General features: G+C 43.5%; 5 protein-coding genes across 7 annotated transcripts; 1 reads left to right on the plus strand and 4 right to left on the minus strand.

Moving 5' to 3' along the window:
• Positions 1-1596: 1596 nt before the first annotated feature.
• Positions 1597-4676, minus strand: drd5a (dopamine receptor D5a). Its single transcript, XM_057029819.1, has one exon. The coding sequence runs from the start codon at positions 4235-4237 to the stop codon at positions 2789-2791; it is 1449 nt and encodes a 482-aa protein (XP_056885799.1). The 5' UTR covers positions 4238-4676; the 3' UTR covers positions 1597-2788.
• Positions 4677-5581: 905 nt separating this feature from the next.
• otop1 (otopetrin 1) lies at positions 5582-10618 on the minus strand. Its single transcript, XM_057029818.1, has 6 exons — positions 9943-10618; positions 9684-9820; positions 9351-9409; positions 9112-9242; positions 7434-8341; positions 5582-6756 (listed from the first exon to the last, which is right to left on the minus strand). Exons 1-6 carry the CDS (start codon positions 10316-10318, stop codon positions 6586-6588), a joined length of 1782 nt encoding a protein of 593 aa, XP_056885798.1. The 5' UTR covers positions 10319-10618; the 3' UTR covers positions 5582-6585.
• A 976-nt stretch (positions 10619-11594) lies between these two features.
• On the minus strand, positions 11595-14370 carry tmem128 (transmembrane protein 128). The gene is made up of 5 exons (XM_057029824.1): positions 14202-14370; positions 13117-13249; positions 12875-13036; positions 12350-12458; positions 11595-12156 (listed from the first exon to the last, which is right to left on the minus strand). Exons 1-4 carry the CDS (start codon positions 14299-14301, stop codon positions 12359-12361), a joined length of 495 nt encoding a protein of 164 aa, XP_056885804.1. The 5' UTR covers positions 14302-14370; the 3' UTR covers positions 11595-12156; positions 12350-12358.
• A 989-nt stretch (positions 14371-15359) lies between these two features.
• lyar (Ly1 antibody reactive homolog (mouse)) lies at positions 15360-17918 on the minus strand. The gene is made up of 8 exons (XM_057029820.1): positions 17517-17918; positions 17288-17402; positions 17070-17177; positions 16893-16973; positions 16404-16707; positions 16171-16224; positions 15689-15774; positions 15360-15609 (listed from the first exon to the last, which is right to left on the minus strand). Exons 1-8 carry the CDS (start codon positions 17636-17638, stop codon positions 15472-15474), a joined length of 1008 nt encoding a protein of 335 aa, XP_056885800.1. The 5' UTR covers positions 17639-17918; the 3' UTR covers positions 15360-15471.
• A 181-nt stretch (positions 17919-18099) lies between these two features.
• On the plus strand, positions 18100-21891 carry zbtb49 (zinc finger and BTB domain containing 49). Of its 3 annotated transcripts, none has more exons than XR_008950064.1 (9): positions 18100-18235; positions 18561-18750; positions 18844-19970; positions 20064-20110; positions 20189-20262; positions 20343-20425; positions 20529-20690; positions 20781-21572; positions 21741-21891. XR_008950064.1 is itself a non-coding variant. In XM_057029816.1 (9 exons), exons 2-9 carry the CDS (start codon positions 18593-18595, stop codon positions 21500-21502), a joined length of 2316 nt encoding a protein of 771 aa, XP_056885796.1. In that variant the 5' UTR covers positions 18100-18235; positions 18561-18592; the 3' UTR covers positions 21503-21891. The 3 variants fall into 3 exon arrangements, 2 of the variants coding, with proteins under 2 accessions (XP_056885796.1, XP_056885795.1); XM_057029816.1 differs by having other exon boundaries at positions 20781-21125; positions 21183-21891; XM_057029815.1 differs by having other exon boundaries at positions 20781-21891.
• Positions 21892-22626: the final 735 nt, after the last annotated feature.

Raw genomic sequence — 22626 nt, forward strand, 5'->3', positions numbered from 1 at the left:
GCTTTATTAAATAAACCACAAGCACGCAGAGTATGAAAACCTGCCACTGATCTGATGCCGATTGAAGTCGCCTCACGGCAGTTTCATGTTGGTATTTGGGGAATTTAATTCAATTTCTTCTATTTCAATCATGAAATTGTCATTCTGCGATGACCCAGTGTTGAAAGTGCAACAGTCCATCAATTTTCTGATTTCTGGTGCTTAATTACATTTTGATGGATGACCAAGATATCGGAGGTCAACAACACACGAGTCTGGTTCAGGGTGTGGCTGACAAGCTTACGCAGTGACATTTAATGAAATATTCCCGGCAGATGTGCGGATTCTGATTGAAAAATCCAAGTCATTTATTTTTCATGGAGAAAATCCTTCATCTAACTGGCAAAAAAACATGGATTTCCCTCTTGCAGTAATCAAAATCAGCTTCTTGTTCTGTTATTTTACTGCTGGTGTGTTGTAGGAACATTGTCTAAAGCTGTTAATCGAAGTCCAAGAATGGAATCTTGTTGATTTCTAGTCATATTTGGAATATATGGAGCAGAATATAAGCGAGCCACTAGTGCCATCGTGTTGGTATATTTTATAGTGATACACGGATTAAGGAGGACAGTCGCAGACACACAAGCAGTCAATGTTCCTCTGTTGGAGAGTGAGGTCATCTGACCTTTGCCCTACAAAGTCTCAGTTCACTAATGCATCAAATTCCATTAGAAGAGAAGGATGGTGCCTTCAATAGTCACATCCTCTTTACATGCATTCACTCACATTCAAAAGACAGCAAGTTATTACCTTTGTTTTATAGAAAGCACTTCAATTGTTTTAAGACGGGAGACTTTCTTACCGAACCTACAGACCAAAAGGCAGACCCACACAAAAGACCTACCTAGAACAAGAGAATTTATTGAAAATAAACTACTTTACAACCATTAAACCACAACAGTTGGTGCACTGAACATCTCCACAGAAAAGAAATAAAAAAACCAAACTCTTTGAACGCGTCCAAACACATTCATGATGAAACTCAATAAATAAAAGATAATGGCAGTATAGTGATGTATAGATTCATTTTGATATTTCACATTGCTGCATTTCTCATTCTATTTTAGCAGTTAATTCACATGGGCGGATATAAGATTGTTTGTTTTGGTGCCAGAAAAACAGAACTGATGGCACCAACAGATGGTGGCTATTGCGGAATTTTCATGTGATGATTGATCCTGTGGAATCTTCTGGAAGCACAATGCACCCTTTAGGTTATTACATAATGGTTTCGCTCTAATAAAGGGCCCTTTTCTATGATATATCAGCTGTCTGAATGCACATGACAGGTCAGGCGAAGGGATGTCCTGGAGGGGCAGCCCCTGCTGACACTCAGAGACTCAAGCTTAAATCCACTTTGGACCTTTATTCCATCCCATCATTCCCTGTCAGTCACAGCCGACGCACAAAACCAGAAAACTGAACACACACACACACACACACACACACACACACACAGAAAGAACATTTGTGCAAGATTAAATAAAAGTTCATTTGAAAGTGCAAAAGTCCACCCATGCTGGGAACTTAGAACCACTTCACAACGATACCAGAACCGACAAGATTGACACCATTTTATTGGACAAATGATGATGCACTTCACAATTTCTAGGACAGCAGTATACATTCAGGTCAGGTCATCTGTACAGTACAAAAATGGAGAGGTGGGAGATGTCTGACATCCAAGAGTGGTTGTGTTGCGTGTTTGTGTGTGTGCGCATGTGTGTGTGTCTGTGTGTGGGTGTGCGTGTGAAGCCTTTTGTGTCAAAACTATCCTTGAAATCTTTGGTTGTTTAGGACAGGCCTGATTCTTTCTTTGTTTTCTGGAGCTGAGTAAACGCCGACTGACAAAGCAGAACCATTCGACATTTTGGCCTCAATTAAAAGCAAAACATCATAAAAGGGCTCGCACTTCTCACAGTTCAAACCACTCTGTGTATCTCTGTCTTTTGTCTCTTATTGCGCTTGTGGTTTCCAGTGTAAACAGTTTTCATAGGTCAGCATTTTTTTTTTGTGCACTTCACGTCCTCCATCAAGCATCCGTCCTCGCAAGAGCCTGCCTCAAACTCCATAAACTCCATGAGGTGTAGAGTCGGTGTTCATGAGGAATCCCTGGGTGGGCAAACAAACTAATACTGCATTTTGGCATCATATAACTTAAACTCCAAACGTCACATTCCATTTATGTCCCCCAAGTGTTCTCCGAATAAGGCGCTGATATGACTGCATTTGAGTGGAACTATATTTATACTAAGGCTGCTCTCAGTTTCACTTCTTAGTGTGGGTACAGTAGGTTGAGGTTATTAAGCAGCAGAGGGTTATTGTTACTTTTTCTTAGCTGACCCCCCCCCCACACACACACACCCCATCCCCAGTGGAGATAACACAGAGCATTCAAGTAAAAAAAACAGCCTCAGCTACACCGAACCTTTGAACAACTGCACACGGATATCACTTGTCAAGTAAATTAACATCTACACGTCACCTTTTTTCAGACCGGGACGACAACATTACAGCTCATATAGTCTATGATGCACATGGGGCTGCGCGGGGGGGAGACGTGCGCGCCGCTTCACTGTTCCTCGAGGCGTCCCCAGACCCCCCACCTCCACCACCACCAGCCGCGGGGCAGAGCTCCAAAGCTCAGTATTTCATTAGACGTTTTCTCCAGACAAGTTGGGGGGGGTGATAAAGAAATGATGGCATTATGATCAATACATCCAAATACGCACGAAACTTGGAGATGGAGCTAGTGTAATCCGTTGGGGGTGAAGGGAGACATCCTGTCCAGGCTGATGTCTGCCTCACAGTCCTCCAGGTCACACACCGAGTCGGTGCCGTTTTCGTTGTTGTGAGAAAACTGTGAAATCCTGTCAAAATTCTCCTCATGCTCTATACATTCAACCACGTTGGGGATCATGTTGACGTAGGCGTTCGCGATTTCCTTGTGAATCATAGTGTCTTGGTTGTATGAGACCAGCTCGTTGCTGATGTTAATCGTCTCGACCCGTGTGTTGGAACACAACTGGCGGCAACCCAGGAGGCTGGCGAAGGCCTTCCTGAACTCCGCGTTGAAGGCGTAAATGATGGGGTTCAGGGAGGAGTTGGTCCAGCCGAACCACACGAAAACGTTAAAAGTCGTGTCGCTGACGCACGGCAGCCCTGCGTCATGGTCTGCGGAAAATCTGTCGCAGAAGGGGACCATGCAGTTTAGAACGAAGAAAGGTAACCAGCAGCACACGAAGACGCCCATGATCACTGACAAAGTTTTCAATACTTTGGTTTCCCGTTTAATAGACGTTTTCAAGGTGTTGTGGTGTTGGCACTCGATTCTGTTTGTCCTGCAACTTTGCGCGTGCTCCGCCGCTCTCTCCAGAGAGGTTATCCGTCTGATTTGTATTTGTGCAATCCGGTATATTCTGGTGTAAGTCACAATCATAATTGCCACGGGAATATAGAAACTTATCAAGGAGGAGGAGATGGCGTACTCTCTGCTCAGGCTGGAGTCACAGTTTTCATCCACATGCTGATGCGCGGAAGAGTTCCCAGTCTCGTCCTCGCTGGCTTTGTGCCAGTTTAGTTGGACCGGTATGAATGAAATCAGCACGGACAACGTCCAAGTAATGCTGATCATGACAAATGCTACGCGCTGGGTCATTTTCCTCTCGTAGCGGAAGGGGCTCGATATCGCCCAGTATCTATCCACACTTATAATGCAAAGGTTGAGGATGGAGGCGGTGGAGCACATAATATCGAAAGCCACCCAGATGTTGCAGAAAGTGCCAAACGGCCAGTAACCAGCCACCTCTGCCACCGCTTTCCATGGCATCACCAGAATTGCCACGAATAAATCCGACAGAGCCAGGGAAACGATGAAGATGTTGGTGACTTTGGTCCGCAGGTGCCGAAAGCGCAGCACCGCTGAGCAAACCAGGATGTTCCCCAGCAGGGTCCATAAAATGAGTAGGGACAGCAAACAGCCCGTCACCGTGCGCACCATAATTTCTTTCCTACCGTCATCTGCCGCCTCCGTTTCGGTGCTGTTCCACATAATCTCTTCTTGGGGTGACTGCAAAGAGTCGGTCCCCCGCACAGATGATAGGTACTTGGCTGGGTTCTCCATGCGCCTCTCCTTAAGTAAAACTGCAGTCCATTGCTCCGTGCGCGGAGACGGGTACAGTGATCTGCCACTCACCATATTGTTCCCATTGTCCCGGTCGTCTACCAGCCAGGCGCGCAGCGTAAAACAGAGTGAAAAGAGGATATAAGAGGATCAAACGTGAAGCGAGTGATGGGCCAGGTGCGCAGAGGTCCCGAAACGCTGCAAACGGTGGCGCACGCATGGCGCAGGGCTGCCGCAGAGGTTGTCTCTGACCTGGTTATCCTCCGAATTTCCCCTCAACCAGAGTACCCTCAGCGCGATGTAGGTGAGAAAAGAGTCACTACGTCGCTTCACACTATAACCTAACTAAGGCTGGGCGCAGACATCACGCCTCCTTTGTGCGTGAATGGCATTACGCACGACTGTACATTGCGGAAGAAAAGGGTGTGAGGAAGCCGTTTATGAGAAGGTAGTCAAGTTGGCATGTGTGATAAGAGCCAATTATTAGTACCGCAAGTTTAGATAGTTCAAATAATAATAATAATAATAATAATAATAATAATAATAATAATTGTACTGTGGACATTTAAAATCATTTATTGTGCCTTATAGACGCTTAAAATGGTGCTATGCTCCTGAGCGTTCTCCAGCCTGGAGCTGTCTGTGGTCCTGAACCAGCGAGCTTCCATCAACAGTCATGTCCGTCTTTCTGCCTGTCTGGTTGGTTGTGAGTGTTTTAAATTGTTTTTCAGAGGTCACTGCTCACAGCTTTCAAAGTTGCTTGGACGTCTGAGTCACACTCTGCCGTTATGGTCAACCAGGCGGGATCTCAACGCGCACTTTGTCTCCCCGCGCGTCCGTGTGGCAGCGAACCTGTTTCCGGCTCTGAAACGTCACGGCTATTTTTAGACGCGTCTTCGTGCCTGTCAAATCGTTGTGACATTACGTCAAAATAATCTCCCGACGCTCCGTGCCAAATTCTCTAGAGTAACAATAATCTCTGAATGTCACGCCAGGAGGCAAACTCTGTCCGACAAACCACTCGACTCTCCAGCGTACACATGTGACCGCATTCAGTGAATTCCTGTAGGGTCAAAAGGATAGTGCGCTGTGGATGGACCTGTTGGTCTGAGCGCAGACGAAGCGTAGATTTGTAGTCTCCTAATATTAAAAGTTATTCTTCAAATCAAAGGATAAAACTATTTCAGCCGGTTATCAGCAAATGTTCTGGTTTATGTTAAACCTCTGGCTTCTTCACGCGTCCTGAACGACCCCGCTCTCGCTCCGTGCGCGGGTCTGTCGCAATAAAACATCTGAAAATACATAAATGGCGACATCTTGTGGCCGAAGCTCCACAACCTGAACGTGTAGACAACCGAGATTCCACCATTTAAAGGGCAGATTTAGGAGCAAGAACGTGACAGGTCTCGAGTGAAAAAATAAAGAAATCTATTCTTTATTGCACTCTAATGTTGCACGTTCACCACTGTACACCGAGGTTCATAACAGCACCATTTTATTAACTATTCTGCTGCGTGTGTATCAGCTAAAGGAGATCCAGAAGAAACACGCACAATAAATGTTGAAGTTTCACAAAATCCCGAACTCAGAGTCTGAACAAAGATTTGATGGTATTTACAAAACATATTGCAGTTCCACGTGTTGGCACATGGTGAGAACACAGAAGATAGCACCAGTTTGAGAACTTTCTGTCTCCGTAGTCACTGCTTTGATATGTAAAACATACAGTACAGCATTTATACAGCTCAATGTCACAAGCTGAGGTGTTTTTACTGCTGATTCTTTAATAGACGTCCAAGATTGGAAGTTCAGTAGGACAGAACAATATACCAATGGACAGTGATTAGCTTTTAAAAAGAGACAGAACCTACTTCTGAGAATCATACTCCAGTCTTTAAAATGTAGTGCTATGATTGTCTCTATTGTTACAGCTCAAGTTTTGCATAATGTCATATTAGAATAAAAGGAACTACTAATAGAATTAAATGAGAACCGCATCCGTATAGTTTGGAACATCAATGTGTCCACTATATAACAATTACACAATGAGCCTTTGTAGTGTTTCCAGTGGCTCTGCTGTGTACTAATTCGCACTAAATGTGCACTTCAGATACATTTACACGGTATATGTGTGAGGAAAATTAACTGTAATGCAGTTGCACGAAATGCTAAAGTGTTTTTTCCATTGCTATTCATTGTGTTATGTAAAAATAAATCACCAAGGAACCCAGAGTCTCTTAAGGTTCATCTCCCCGTTCTGAAGCATCCATGTTCTGTCTCCACAGCTCGCTTTCAAGTTTGCAGGAGTGTGACCTAGACTGCTGCCTGAACGGTTGACCTGCACTGTGAAGAGCTGGTGGGAGCCGGTGGTGACGTGTGTTTCAGTGCATGTTTGTGTCACCGACCGGCCATCTGCGGTTCTGTCAAACCTGGCAGAACACCTCGAACAGGGAAGAGACGGCATGCATGCGGTAGAAAAGGTTCAGAGGAATGGCGAAATTGAGAACTGTGGTCCATATACTGAAGCCGAACGTCTCCTGCTCCAAACCGTTGTCGTATTGTGGTCTGCAGCCAAAGGCAGGAAGGATCCACAGCTGAAAAAGACAAACAGGTTGTTTATTGGTTGTTTGCTTATTTGTGGCTAGACTGAAAATATGGACCGTGTTTATACATCAGGGAGATTCAAACTCAGCCTGTTGCTATGCAGCAATACACAAAGATCTCATGAATTTTCCTTTAGATATGCAGATGTTTCTAGAACACTGCTAAATAAATGTCAACCAAAGAAAAGGAGTTCATTTTAGGGATATTAGATTTGCAAGAGCCACAGCCTCCTGACACAGACCTTAAAAACTGTGTGGAGCCCATGCTCATATATATGCCGCTGTGAACTTTCTAACTTTGAAGAAAGCAAAGTCTAAACAATCATTATAGCATTAGAAGTGTATTCAGTTAAGTATTAACGTAACTAAATGTGGTATTTAACAATCAGCTTTTAAAATTTTTTTTTAAAATCAGTTCTAAAAAGATCAGATGATGCAAATAAAAGTCTAAGATCGAGTATATTTACAGTTTATTTAACTATAACTACATTTGTAATCAATTTTTGCTAAACAGAGACAGCGTAAATGTTAAAATCTAAGGTAGTTCAATTCATAAATTTAGTTCCAGAGCTAGTTTATCGGTTACCTTCATTGGTTTCAAACATTTGCAACCATTGCTACCACATTATCAACAACAAAGCCATTTTGTTCAGATGCAAAAGACTTACTGAAATGTTGCACATGACCAGGAAGATGGAGATGTTCTTCAAGACTTGTTTCTTAACATTTAGGGGCCTCACAACTTTGTTTCCCCCCGGAAGAGACACCTCCGATGGTTTGATGGGGCATTTATACACCTGCCCACTCTCCCCCTGCTCATTCTCCATGGCGACACAGGCCCTGTCCGGAGTGTCGTAGGCTCGGTTGATGATGCCTGTGTATGGGGGGGCCAATGAGGACGTCACTGAGAAGATTTCCGGAGCGGGTAACAACTCAGGGTCGTCCCGTTCGGTGTGGACCTGCTGCCGGTATAAGGACTCTATGATGAAGAGGTTCTGGGTGTACTTCTCCAGCACTGTAAGCAGCGAGTAGATCAGATTGGTCCAGCGATATGGAGGACTGCTCTCAGCCCCCAAAACAGCCACTATGCTGCACCAGGACATGAGCCAGGAACCAACTGAGGATCCAAACAGCAGTTTGGTGTCCAGCTGTCTGGATGGGTTCTTGGTAGTGTCCAGAGCCAAGTAGTCGGCTCGGTATATGAGCAGCCCAACAGCACCTCCGATGCTCATGAACACCAGCATGACGATGCCATAAATGTAGAACATTGAAATGGCTGACTGACGTGTTTGGACGGATTCCTCCATGTGAGTGATGTAGACCACAAGGACCCCGATAGTACTGGCCAGCGCCAGCAGACCCAGAATGGGACCCAAGGTCAGACCCTGGGTTTTAGTGGCCACCCTTTTACGGGTTGAGGAAAGGTCGATGGTGCGTCCGATGTTCTTCCACATGACGAAGAGCGTGGCGGCGACAAAGATGTGGTACTCGATGTTGAAGGGGTAGAGATAGTAGAGGCTACTGGAGAACATGGAGCACGTGCTGGTGGTGCAGTTACACTGAGGTTCTGCGTGAACTGGAGATCAACGAAAAAGTGTGAGGAATATTCATCAGTTAGAACATTAAAATCACACATCCTGGAAGAACGTGTGCATCTTTTCTGGTGCTTTGTTTACCACAACAAAAAGCAGTTTTTTATTCTCTCCTGCCGGACTGAGGAAGCTCTCCTGGAGGTTTGCTCACTGATCCACAACACAGACTCAACTTTAGTCTGACAGACCCCCCAGCAAGTCGGGATCTCCTTGACCGTAATCCACAATACTGTCTGAGAAACATTTCCACCCATCCGATAGCCCACAAAGACGATAAGGTACCCCCCACCCCGCACCAAAGGCCACCACTATGGTACAGCACCCTTTAATTAAAAAGAGAACGGCAGTTAGGGTGCAGCCAGCCTCAGAGTCGGCCGGATATGAGGAGGCGCAGTCTAACCCCCAACCCCAGGCTTAGCTGTATCAGTTACTGTAATTGCAGCACCCTTGGGAGTAAGCAGCCCAGGGACAAAGCCGCCTGAGGTCAAGCTGGGGGTTGCCAAGGAGGGTGGTGGTAGGCTAAAGTGTGGGGAAAGGACTCGGGCGGGGGGCCCGAGCGCTAGCAACACCGGGCACCTGAAATCCAATAGAGAGGCGCTCGACACACACATGGCCCACAGGGTTGCCGAGCGAACCTACCCCTCCATGAGCCCTCCTCCGTTTCGCTTCCTTTCATCTGTTGAACTGAGCTCTCAAGTGGACTATTGTACTTTTCTTCCAGGAACAAGCCAGCAATCAACCCCTTGGCCCTTACCTATGGTGAGGTTTGCGTAGCCCAGGGCAGACAGCCGTCTCATGTGGTTGTTCAGGAAATGTTGGGCTTCCGACATCACGCCATTGCACCACAGGAGGAGGTTGGTGAACACGGCGTGGATCACCCCAAATCTGAGGATACAAAGTCGATAGTCACAGAAAGGCACCTGGGAGCGTGCAGAGATGTTAAACAAGTGAAATTGAGACATTTTTGTGGGTGTGTAAACTAAAATAGTTCACCTCTCAAAGGTTTCAAGGCTTTTGATGACGTCTTTGATGTGAAACCAGAGAAAATGCACCTGAACAGAACACAGACGCAGCAACAGATGATGAAAAACGTATTCGCAATATTGATCGCCTCAAAACCGACTTGAGGCGCGTTAATGTGAGGATTTTCGTTGTCTTATATGCAGTGGCACTCAAATAACAGGGACAATGACAGGACTATGTTGTTGCAGAAACTCGCAACAAAGACCACATTATTTCAAGTGCTAGGCAAAAAAAAAGACACAGTGTCTCACGCCGCTGAAAGATTATCACTTTATTGAAATGAAAGTTGGGTTGTAAGCTTACCTGCGCCACGGTGTGAGTTGCATGGATGACAGGATATACCCCGAGCACCGCTGACACACAAGAGTGATAGCCAACATAATACCCGATTCGGAAAGCGTCCATGATGAGTGAAAGGAGTGCGAGGAGAGTCAACCCCCCTGAAAAAAGAAGTAAAGTGGCTTGTTTACGCGGAGAACAGTTTTAAGACAGAACTGCCATGTTTTGAATCTTAGAAGATGTATATTATGATGTGTTTTTGTCCAAAATCTCACAAACGCACCTCTTATCCAGCAACTTGTGGCGTGGACGTCTCTCTCAGTCCGCGCGTCCTTCCGTCTGTGCCGGACCAGGATGTACCATATCATCCAGAAGAGCTGCACGATTATGAGGCAGGTGACGAAAGAGAGAAAGTGATCTTCCTTGACAGTGGGCCCATGGTGCGCAATGGCCAACATCAGCGCTGCGCCAACCAGGAGCACGTTGGTGCCGTACTGACCGCTGACGATCTCTGCGTTCTTCTTCGGGTAGTCCCGGGACAAATTGCACTTGAGTTTGGAGAAGATCTTCTTGTCGTGCTCGGAGCTGGAGGACGAGGATGAGCTGTGACAGTACTTGTTGGAACACATTATATCCAGGCCGTTGTGCTCCACCATCATGGGGTAGAAAGTTAGCCGAGCGCAGTGAGCGTCTTTGAGGGAGGCCAGGCGCGTTACCTGTTGCTGCAAGGTGGGGAGTCAGCCGAATAGGTGCTGTGCCAAATATGTTCATTCAGCCCTCAAGGGTGGTCGCACATAGTCCACGTCCAGCCTCGCCGAGGATGAATTTGTCAGACGTCATTGCCATTGTATAACCCAGAAAGTGAAATAACAAGACGCCGAACGAGGAAAACGGGAGATTGCGTTTCAGGCTGCCATGACCGCTGTGCTCCTGGGCCTGACTTTCTGAGAACTCTTTGGGTTTGCTCTGCCAGCCATTCACCAACCCCAGAAAACAAAAACTATACAAACTCAGTGAACTGAACAATCCATCATTCTCAGAAAAACAAAGAGTTCTTCAAAACAACTAGCAGACAGTTGTTCCAATCCTCCCCGAGCAGCTATCAGGTGTTATCCAGGACTGAATACGATTAAGATTCAATTTCACAAACCTCACGGGTTCTTTTTTTGTTGTTATTTGGTTTTCGTTTTTTCTTCCGTCCTGACAGATTTTGCGCCACTTCCTCCGAGTATTAAGTCCAAAATGTAATGGAGTAAAAGCCTTTCATTCCGGTTAAGACAGAAAAATCAGTGCTCGGAATCGCAATTAAGATTTCAGCGCGGGTCCTGAAGAGGAGAGACGGACAGCTTGAAGCTAAAACGCCCTGGAACCTGGTCCATCATAAATAGCCTGGGCGGAAGCGCGCAATCAGCATGACAATGGCGCAGTGATAAGAGTAAGGGAGTGAATAAACACTTGCTTTTGATTATATATCCAATTGTTACTTGATTAAAACGAAACAATTGCCACTCTTAAAATAAGCATGGAAGGCAAGTAAAGGTAGATACCATACCTTTGGTTTTTCAGTGTCAAAAACCTTCATTCGGGCATTCATTTATGGGATGTATTTGCACATTTCAGGCATGCCCAGTCCACATACATATTCCGTACATATTCCGGTTTAAGCTTGTAAATTATCACGGCTTGTCTCCGATAACGTTTTTGCAGTTTATTTAATAAAGACAGGGATTATAAACACCTGAACGCACCACCGCCAGAAGGCTTATTTGCTGATATGCTTTCATACATTTCCTTTTCCTCCCCATCCTTGAAAAGTACATCAAGATCTATTCTAGCCTAGAATGCGAATCGATGCATAATGCCATCACGAGGACCATTAACCATTAACTAACCATTAACATCACATCACCAGCAGGGGAAAAAAGAATCAGTCGCTTTGATTATCAACCTTTAATGTGTAATCAGACCTGAGTCTGAGCGTTTCTGAGTTTATCTGGAAGTGTTTCAACTGTTCCTTTAAATTCCCAACAAAGGCAGCAACAGTTTTAGAATCAATTCATTCAGTTAATATTGTATTGGGGATGTTTTTTGAGGTCAACCTTCCTAACTTTCCTAATTGGTTAAGTTTTGCTTTTAGAAAACCAACTGTAATGAACCACGTGTTAGAAACAGTTACAGTTTTTAGTTGAGCTTTTCTGTGTAATATTCTTTTAAACATTGACACACTGTTTTAATCTTGCATTTTAATACTTTCAGTCAAAAAAATCAAATATATTTAGAAAAGTTTATTTAAAAAAAATACAGATTATACAATTTAATGTCCCACAAAACCAAAAAAAAAGAATATTTTAAAAACTTATTATTAAAAGCCCATTAACACACATTTCTAACTTCATGAGTGTTAGACACTCTGTTCTTCAACTACAGGTCAAAACCTCTGCTGTGCTTCTTTCGTCGCTCTGCAGCCTGAAACTGGGTTCTGACGCAGTCTATGCATCTGAGGTGAAAGAAAAAGTAGAGTAGAAGAATTCATCAATAACATTGGCCAAATAAATGTTGTTTTTTAAATAAGTACTGTTTTCAGACATATTTAATTAATTGAGCATAAATCTTAACATAAATCATGACCATTATTTTCACATTAACACCATTACATTCAACAAATATGTGTGTTATCTATAATAGATTACCTGTCACATTTATCCTAGCAAAGAGATGACCATGATGACACCCATGAACTGTGTGAAGAGGATGAGAGGAGTGAAGAAGGACCACACCGGCCACAGTGCAATGTTAAAGCTGCAGAGAAAAGCAGAGAAATACTATCAAATGGGCACTGGATGATGACTTTACCACAACAGTTTAAGGTGAACACGCTTGAAACACCTTAAAAAACGGAGTTTTTTGGGGTCCCCATACCTACATATAGCAGAGAGTTTTCTTCTGTGCAAACACCGACACCTGAATACATTCAGGATTGCTATATTCAGCGATCCCACCAACTGCCTTAGTCTTTTTGTAAAGATAAATAAAGAGCTTGTTTATTTACGCTGACACCTTTACCTTTTATTGTGCTGAACAGGTTTGAAAGTATTTTTTATATTAATTTATTCTGTCCTGGAATAAATCTGAAATGAAAAGTCTAATCAGTCTAACTACGCAAATGATCACGAGCCTCTGAAAGGTTTGTTATCTCCAAAGTTTTTTTGCCCTACCTGCAAGAGGCAGCGATAAAAGCTGCAGTAGTGATGGGGGGAATGGCAGGGTACTCATGGTCATAGTGCTTGATGCCTTTGAACCACTCCAGATAAACAATGCAAAACATGGCCAAAGACAGGCAGATCCCAAGCAGTAGCAGACCTATATTGAACCACCACCTAGAAGAGAACAGCCCGTTACATTGTATTTAGGATCTGAAGGCAAATGAACAGATTTAGAGGATCCCCGACCCAATCACCTTTTGATATCGTCATTGTCCTTCAGGTTCTGAAAGAATTCCACATAATAGGTTAGCCCTATAGATGCCACGATCCAGAAAACAGAGTGTTTGTTTATGCGTGGGAGAGGTTTAGCGTCTTTCTCCTCCTGACCTGAAATTTTCAAGAAAGTTGGAAGAGATTACATTTGTATGAAAGAGAACTTAAAATACTTTTAATTAACTTTCACTCACATTTCGACAGTTAAATTACACAAATTTCACAGCATTGTTAATACTACTTATCATCACAAAGTCCTTGAATAATCAATAATAATGATGATCAAAAGACCTATGAGCCCTATGATGAAAGGCTTAATATCCTCCTTCACATCACATGATAAATCCCAACCATTCAGGTGCAGGGGGCTTTTGAGGTGAAACTGAGCGTTCTTTGTGATAATCTTACATGTCCGAGCACTATTAATCTCTATAATTTACTGGATGATTAAATGTATCATTGACCTTAGCTGGCTGCTGAAGTCCATGCTGGTTTACTCTGTACAGAGTTCGCAATGAACTCAATGCTCCAAAACAACCAATTGGCCTACATCTTTAATTAAACTAAGCTGTACTGGTTGACAACTGACACAGGATATGGTTTCCTTCTGCCAGCATGACTGGTTGGACGTAAACTGAAATATATGCAGCCAATGATTTACAAAGAAATGTGTGTTTTATCTGTCAGCTTATATTGCAGTTATCAGTTTACACTGCCAAATGGATGACCTCTAGGTTGATGTAGTTCTCTTGTATCATATTGCTGAGCGTTTTCTAGTCAAAACAATCAAGAATTGCTGGATTTCTGCCAGTATGGGCCTCTAAGTTGAACCATTGTTCACTGTATAAGTTGACTACGGTCCCACACAGCATGCAATCACAATTTATGTCTGTTATCATCTTACACAAGTCAAAAGAAGCGTACACGTTTCCAAGTCAAAGCTTTACTTATATGTCACGTTAAAGTTTATTCAACCAGGCAGGGTCAACATTAGCGTCAGTCAGAAGACTCGTTTATCTAATAATGGCTAATAATGCAGGCTAACATGATACGTTCAGAAGCTTACTCTTTTCGTCTCCGTCAGACGATGTTGTCGTTTGCATAAGAAATTCCGCATCTTTCTTAAATCTATTCCGCAACGTAGCAAGATCGCTGTCATTTAGCATTGTGTTACAACCTGTCGTACAGCAGCGTTGAAGGCTTGCCTTCTTTTACGAGACACTTCCTGTCATGTCTTTACACGGGCGCTTGTTTATGACGTCGTCAAAAGCGACAATTGTAGTTCCCAGTTCTTCAGAATCGATTCGAAATATACAGTCAAGAACAAAGCTTAATTCAAATGATAGATGTATATCAAGGCAACAATATATTTAAATGATGCGAAATTAACCATTTTGAATGGACGACGGACTGTTTTATAATTCTTTTTTATATTCTAGACATATGGTTAAGCAGTGATTTATCTATTTAATCATCAGTTCTCCTAGATTTTTTGCACATCATAACTGATATTTTTTGCAGTATAAACAAGAAAAATATGATGTTGGGAACATGGCTAAAGGGACAAATTAAAAGTGTAAAAAAAAAGCAGGCATTTCATCTTTTCAAAGGTGTTCAAACAGGGTTTCTGGACAAAGACAAAAGAATCGGGCAATGGTGACTCCCACTAAGGAATACAAAAGCACAATTTCAATACAAGAAAACTTAACAGCATGACTAATACCCTGAGAATGCAATATACAATTACAGGTAAAGCAGTGTGATGAATGAGCACCTATGTTAAATCTACTGGGATTAGCAGAGCTTCATAAGGCTGGGCAGAGTTCCTCCTGTAGTTCTGTATGTGTGTGCTTATAAAGTGAAAGACTGCTTATTCTAGCAGAGGAAAAATCAGACAGCATTAAAACTTCACCTGAGGCTGACACCAAGTGTCTTACTTCTATGGAGCTTCTGTGTCCCTGGCCAAGTGAACCCCATTCGTGGTGCCGAGGAATGTGCATTAGTTTTGTCCCGTGTGAGAGTCAAATTTACCTCAGGTGCACCTCTCCTGTTTCCCTTCCCCCACTCCAACATCCAATCCCACAGATAAGGTGCATTTTCCCAGCCTTACCATGAGCTTGGAATGTGGAACACAGCAGCTGTCCCCTACGATTGTCATTTTATACATTTAGCTGCACTGAAACACCAGTTCAGAAAGTCTTCTAAAAGCAGGAGCAGGACACAGTTCAGGTATAAAATGATTTAATTCATTATATTGCAGTGGCTCCATCAACACTTTTGCATTTGAAAGTCTATGAACAACAAACATTTGTGTCAGACGGATAAGGTGGACATATCTATTTCAAAAGTCGAACGCGTTCTTTCTTAATGGCAAATTTTGGATTGTTCTTGACCTTCTTGTTGAAAAGTGCAAGCAGGTCCTCTTCTGTTTTAAAATTGCCATCCCCAGTGAAAGAATGGTATGCTGCTAAAACCTGCAAGACAACAGGCACAAGCTCCTTGTGTTAAACTACATTCAACTTTGAATTCAAATATTGGTGGTGTAAAAAGCACCTTCTTCCTGAGCTTCTTCACTGGAAGTTCCTGGTCAGGGGATGCTCTCAGTATTGCCTTGATGTTTCCCTTCCAGTTGAATTTGCCTGAAATTTTAGAAACATAAATAAGCTGCTGTTGGGAGGCTCAGTTCCTAATTCTCAACACAAAGAGCAACACTGCCCCGTGGTGGACCTATGGAAGTGAAGGCTGAAATCTCTGTTGTACCATAGCAACTTAAGCACATAAATGTATTTGCTGAGTGAGCTGTCTATTGCCATGGCACCACTTCAAGGGGATTTCATGAAATCATTCCTGATTTTTTTCCCTTTTTTTCTTGTACCAACCCCAGAATGGGTCAATCTTTCAATGCAACATGGTGTAAACTATCACTCATATCAACAGTTAAAGCAAATAATGTAATTTAGGATAGCTGTTGAAAGGCAGGTTTTGAGCCATGTTTAGTGATACATCACTCAAAGTTGCAAATTCAAATACCGTACCTTTGGAAACCCTGTGATCTTCATTCTCCTCTGACTCCTCTGCAGTTTGGTCCACTGAAAGCAAAAGATAGTTATAATTATTACACAGACTTCAGCTTACTGGTACACTGCAGAGAATAGTGAATAGAAGTCATTTAAACAGATAAGACATGACAAGAACAATTGGTTTTGATGTCTAAAGGAGAGCAGCATGCATTATCTATTTGTGTAAAGCCTTTAAGATTCAAACTTACTTGTCTTCTTTTTCTTTTTAGTCATTTCAGCTCCATTTTTCTCATCTTCCTCACAACTGTGTTGCCTCTTCCGATCCTTCTTTTTCTTTTTGCCTGCCAAGCTATCTTCTGTCTCCTGTGTTTCAGATTCTTTAGCAATTTTCACAGTCTTGCCATTCTTCTGCCGACGAGCTTCTTTACGCTCCTGCTTGTTTAGCTTCTTCTTGTCAACAGCACCATGTCCATTCTGATTTCCATTAGAACCCAGTGTGACTTCAGCAGCTGGCTCTTTATTTTCATTAGTTTCTTTAGGGGTTTTAACAGCCTGTGGTGTCAAGTAGGAAAAACAGATGTTTAGGATTATGCATGTTGAAAGCAGGTAACAAGATGTATGTAACAGGACAAAGCAAACTAATTTTCTTTGCTTTTAAACTAAACTAATAACTTTCCGATTTGTAAAATCCTTATATATGTGGATTGTAAATAAACATATGCTTTAGGTTAACTTACATTGTCAGCTGCTGCAAGAATATCCCAGACTTCATCGTGAAGGCTGGTATTGTTTATTTTGAGACTGTTTTTCATCCAGTTCTAAAATTTACAAAAGAAAGACAGAAAAAAATCATTATTAAAACCAAGTGTGAAAAAATAACACAAATGATCAGAACTAAAGGAAATTTCACCAACCTGAAACTTGGCCTTCTTTCGTGGAACGTTATCATAAGTACTGACTTTACCGAGAACTTCCTTTAATTTTGCACTGACGCCAGGTTTGTTCATAGCATCGTGAATTTTCTGTATGAGCAGAAGCACAATGTTAAAAACTAACGGGCGCTTTTTAAACCTACAGAAAGTCAATACACTAACAACAGTTGCCAATGGGTACTGCATAACGGTCATTTTACCTCGATCCACTGTTGTTGCTTAACTTCACCTTTGTTTGCCTTAGCTTCGAAACCCTTGCCTCCATATTTCTGATCTTCACTGATACATTTATTATGGTTCTTGTAATCATCACCCCTGAAAAATGATATGTACAGATGGAGAATATATGCGATGTGGCTACTGCTGACCATAACATCAAATGCAAATGTATACTAAAGAACAAAAAGTCACAATATTCTCATTCATTACCAGAAGTCTTTTCCACAGTCGATGCACGAGAGGACCTGGCAGTTCCGACAAATGTTCACGTGATTTTCAACCTGGGCTTTTTTCAGGGATTCGCCACAGGCGTTGCAGGTGAAGAACACCATATTAGCGACACGCTCACTAGTTGAAAAAATAAAATAAAATATTGAAACTCAAGGGAACGCCACGATACTAAATCGTAAAAAGAAGTCGGTTAAACATCGAAATATCTTTTTAGCAATGGTCCAAGAGTGGCGAAAGTTGAGATGAAATGTCAGACAAATATCACAAAGATTACGATTCAACGACGTCTGAATGTGGTTTAGAATCTAAAGAGTACAAAAACCAAAACCCATGAGAGCAAACCCATGTGAACACCACAACATCAGTTATTGAGTTAGTTAGCTACATCAATTTTCTTCCGTGTGACATTGCTTTCGAACAATAGTTCCGACATGGAATCCCAAATCCTAAAAATGACGTATTGCATGGGTTCATTAACCAAACACGTATGTGAAGCTAATTTAAACATAGCATACGAATTTCCTAACTTTTGAACATTTTGAAATTGAAGGTGAGACTTTTCAGTCAAAATATTTCTCGACGTTACCTGCTTCCTGTTTAGGGTGAGCTATTCCTGGTTGTACAAGGAAATGAGGTTTAGATAGTTCAGCCGAAAAAGTGACCCATCATCCAAATAAAAGGGGGCTTCTCTTCTGAAGGTTCGACCTTAAATTCTATTGCAAACCTTAATAGTTAGATTCTCTGCTTTTATCGTCTTTTAATTCTACACTGAATCATATCACGTTGTTTATATATGTGTTTGAATAGCTTAGCTTGGAAGTTAGCAGCGTCGTCTATTTTTTGCCTGGGTGGTCTCGTGGCGTAGCCGTTGGATTATGCACATTTTAAGAGTTACATGAAATTTGATTAACAACTCTTGGTTCAGGATTGAGCATTCGTTTGGTTTTGTATTTTAAATTGCCGCAAACACTTGAGTGTATCAGATATATCAATATCCTCCTAACCATATGTCCCATTGGTTAGGTGTTTGATGTGAGGAGGAGTTCTCCAGCTGAATGACCATGGATACTCTGTCCAGCCACAGTTCCTACCTGCTGCAGCAGCTTCAGGAGCAGAGGATTCAGGGGCTCCTTTGTGACTGCATGCTGGTTGTGAAAGGTGTATGCTTCAAAGCACACAAAAATGTCCTGGCAGCCTTCAGCTCCTACTTCAGGTGCCTTTCTGTCTTGATAAATCTATTCAATCTTATCTTTCTGTTTGTCAGTAACATCAAGTGTAAAGCACATTTTATTTGTATTTCTTCTAGGTCCCTTTTCCAAAACTCCCCCAGTCAGAAGAACGAGGTCTTTAACTTGGTCATCCAGGACGTCGGTGGCATTGGCCAAATATTGGACTACATGTACACCTCTCATATTGACATCAACCAAGATAATGTTCAAGCACTCCTGGACATTGCTCAGTGTTTGCAAGTTCCAAACATCCAGAACATGTGTAATGCTTTCCTCAAACCCTGTCCTCCGCCAGTGGAAATCTCATCCTTTTCTCTCCCAGGCATGCTGAGCTCTGAGCATGACTGCCTCCTGGGGAGCGCTCTTCCTCATGATGTTGATCTCCACTGTCCATCTGAAACCCAGAGGCCAGGCTTCAGCAATGATTTGGACCACAGTAAAAAGATGCCCATCTCTGTCCCCAGTAGTAGCTCCAGTTGTGATGCTACTAATGGTGGTCAGACTCCTATTGAAAAACAACTTGCTCATGGCTACAAGCTCCGCAACTTCTACAGTAAGCAGTACTTCAAACAAACTGCAATTGAGACTAATAACGCAGCCTTAAATCAAAGTCCGTGCCCTTTGGTGCTGGTTGAGGAGCAACATTGCCAGCTTGGAGTCAGTCAGGCAAACAGCCACACTCCTGTTTGCTCAGGAAACACTATCGCTCCTAATCAGGCATGCACGTCTATGGCAGCTGAAAAGAACCCAGTCACCTCTTTAACCCCCTCAGACAATTTAAACCCCCCTAATTCCAGCTCCACCGATTCCATGCTCAACAAGCCAATGCGACCAAAGAAAGCAGTGTACCTGAAGAAATATAACTACCTCCGCTCTCAGAAGGCTCTGGAGGAGATGTTTGCCGAATCAGTCAGCGAACCAGTACTGAGCTGTCCCAAACTTAGTCAGCAGGAAGAGTCTGTAGCCCAAACTGAAGTTTCAGAGACTCCGATCGAGAGCCTTAACACAGACAGTGAGCCGGTTACCGAGACGTCAAGTGACCTACAACTTCCCAGTCCTCCACCTGAGAGCCGAGAAGAGCCAAACCTGAAAACGGTACCTGAGCCACAGCTGCAGACGGGTCACAAGCAGTACTGTTGCGAGGTTTGCGGGAAGGTTTTCAAGCATCCGAGCAACCTGGAGCTGCACAAGCGCTCCCATACTGGTATTTATAACTACATTATTAATGAACATGTAGATATTTCAGTCAAATAGTGATTAAATGCTCATAGTTTACTAAACAAACCATTTTTGGCAGGTGAGAAGCCCTTCCAGTGTAATGTTTGTGACAAAAAGTTTTCGCAGGTACATCCTAATGCATTATCTCTGCTCGTCACAGCTACAGTGTTTGTGTTGGGGCGTCTCACTGAATTTCTGTTTTAGGCCGGGAATTTGCAGACACATTTGCGACGACATTCGGGAGAGAAGCCATACATCTGTGAGCTGTGTGGTAAAAGGTGCGCTGCCACGCTCGATGTGAAAGGAACGCTGCTTGTTTTGAAAGCTGCCCGTGAAAAATTGTGTCTGTGTTTTGCAGCTTTACTGCATCAGGGGACGTCCAGCGTCACAAAGTGGTCCACACAGGAGAGAAGCCACATCTCTGCGACATATGTGGGCGAGGTTAGTGTCCAGACTGAACCTAAACCATCATCCGTTCCTTTCTTTTACTCTGGGGTCACATGTCTTGCTGCACCATTGACCTGTATTGCCTACACTTCCTCAGGATTTAATAACTTGAGTAATCTCAAAGAGCACAAGAGGACTCACGCCACAGACAAGACGTTCACGTGTGACCAGTGTGGAAAATCCTTCAACACACACAGGAAACTTCTGAAGCACAAAGCTCGCCACTCAGGGGAAAAACCTCACAGCTGTGCCACGTGTGGTAAGCGCCAGAACTTCACTGTTAAAACCTAATAACAAAAGAATCGCTTGATTCTTCCTTTCTAAATCACACTGTCATCGCTGACTGCAGGCAAGTGTTTCATTGGCTCGGGGGATTTGCAGCGGCACATACGATCACACACCGGAGAGAAACCCTACATTTGCAGTGCTTGTGGGAAGAGTTTCACCCGCTCCGCTATGCTGAGGAGGCACAGCACTCAGCACTGCAAGGGGACGGCAGTCAACAATCCCCCTCCAAACAGCCCCGACAGGTCGCCAAACTCGGAGGATCCAGCCTCATTCCGCAAATCTGTCGCCCACAATAAACCTCCTGCAGCATCCAGCGAGCAGCATTTCTCCAGCGTGATGCCCCACGGGGGTTTGGATAAACCGCCATCGTCCTCTGCGTCACCAGCACAGACAGCGCCACATATAGGTACTCCACCTCATGGCTTGCACCTAAGTCCTGCTTCTACCCCCTCTCCTCTTCCAGAGCTGCGCTCGCTGGTGCCCCATCATCTCCTCTCGTCCAGCCACCAGGAGAGAAATACAGCTCTGACTGGAACGGATCATTTGAAGCTGGCCAAACCCCACCTTTCTCAGGAGCCTGAGTATGGGCCCTATGTGGAGAACGGAAGTATGTCAGTAGGGAGGCCCTATGTGTCTACCACAGACAGCCGCTGCACATCCCTTAACTCCGGTAGGTCCAGCAGTGGGTCCTACAGGTCGAACGAGGGGCAGTTTATCTCCAGTGTGACTCTGTGGGGCCTTGCAATGAAAACTCTGCAGAATGACAATGACATGGACCAGTGAAATGGGCTGACCCGAACCCTTCTGTGCTTTCAACATCGTTTTCCAGTCTGCGCTGCACTCTTTATCATGGGTAAATCCAACAGCAATATCTTGTGGTGTTACTATTAAGTTGTGGTTATTGTATCATAGAGCAGCATAACTGGGACATTTCTTATACAACGTTTCAAATAAACCCAAATAATTATTGCCAAATAAGGAGAAAAAAACTGAAAATTGTTTTCTTTTTTGCCAAGTTCAGTTCATGTAAAGTCTACTGGGTCCACAGGGGGTTTGAGAAGATCCCAGGCTTAATACAAGCGAGGTGCTCCTGCACGTGGTGATGTAATAAAGCACTGGCTGCTCACGGGTTTATAGATTTAATCAATAAATCATTTATGCTTTAGTATCAAGGCTTTGGTCACTAAAGTTCACTGCTAGGGACTTTTTTATCTTCCACCTTGGAGGTTGATGAAGTAGGAGAATAAATATTTAGCAGATAAAAGGTTTAGGCAGCTGATTTTAAGCGCCTTTCTTTACAGAAAGAATCAAATGTTGCAGTTTACTCAAGATCCATACTTTACGGCAGCATCTCGTTAGCATCTTGCCTGCTGTTTCCACCTAAACTGCCTAAAGGTATGAACCAGACTCGGAGATCCAGTCCTCCATACCATAGTGCATCAGTAAACATTGTGCAACAGCATGCAGGGCATGGGAACGGTGCACTGAGCAGACACTGCAACATAGGCAGCTTCTAATTGGCCGTCATCGTTGCAACATACACACCCAGGCTGCTGGAGGAATTGCCTAGCAACACATAGGATAATTCTGCCATCGTGGAGTCTACAGGCTGTGGGTTCTGGGTGTTTCTAATGATGGGCGAGGGGAAGCTTGGTTGGAAAGTGTGCTTGACCCCATTCGTGTGTTCACGCCACGCTGGGGAATTATTCAGACCCTGGTGAGCTTCAGCGTGTTGTCACTTTAGCTGTAAGGACACAATTTTGTGAGTGTGACAAGAAGCCTAACAACAGCAACGGTTTCAGCAGCTCATTAGTGAACTACATTAATCACTATGAAACACACTCAAGGTTTTGCAGGTTTTAAACGATTCAACATGACGGCTCATTTGTTGTGTACAAATTATTCAC

The sequence above is a fragment of the Takifugu flavidus genome, chromosome 4, assembly GCF_003711565.1.
Source record: "Takifugu flavidus isolate HTHZ2018 chromosome 4, ASM371156v2, whole genome shotgun sequence".
NCBI classification, from domain to species: domain Eukaryota; kingdom Metazoa; phylum Chordata; class Actinopteri; order Tetraodontiformes; family Tetraodontidae; genus Takifugu; species Takifugu flavidus.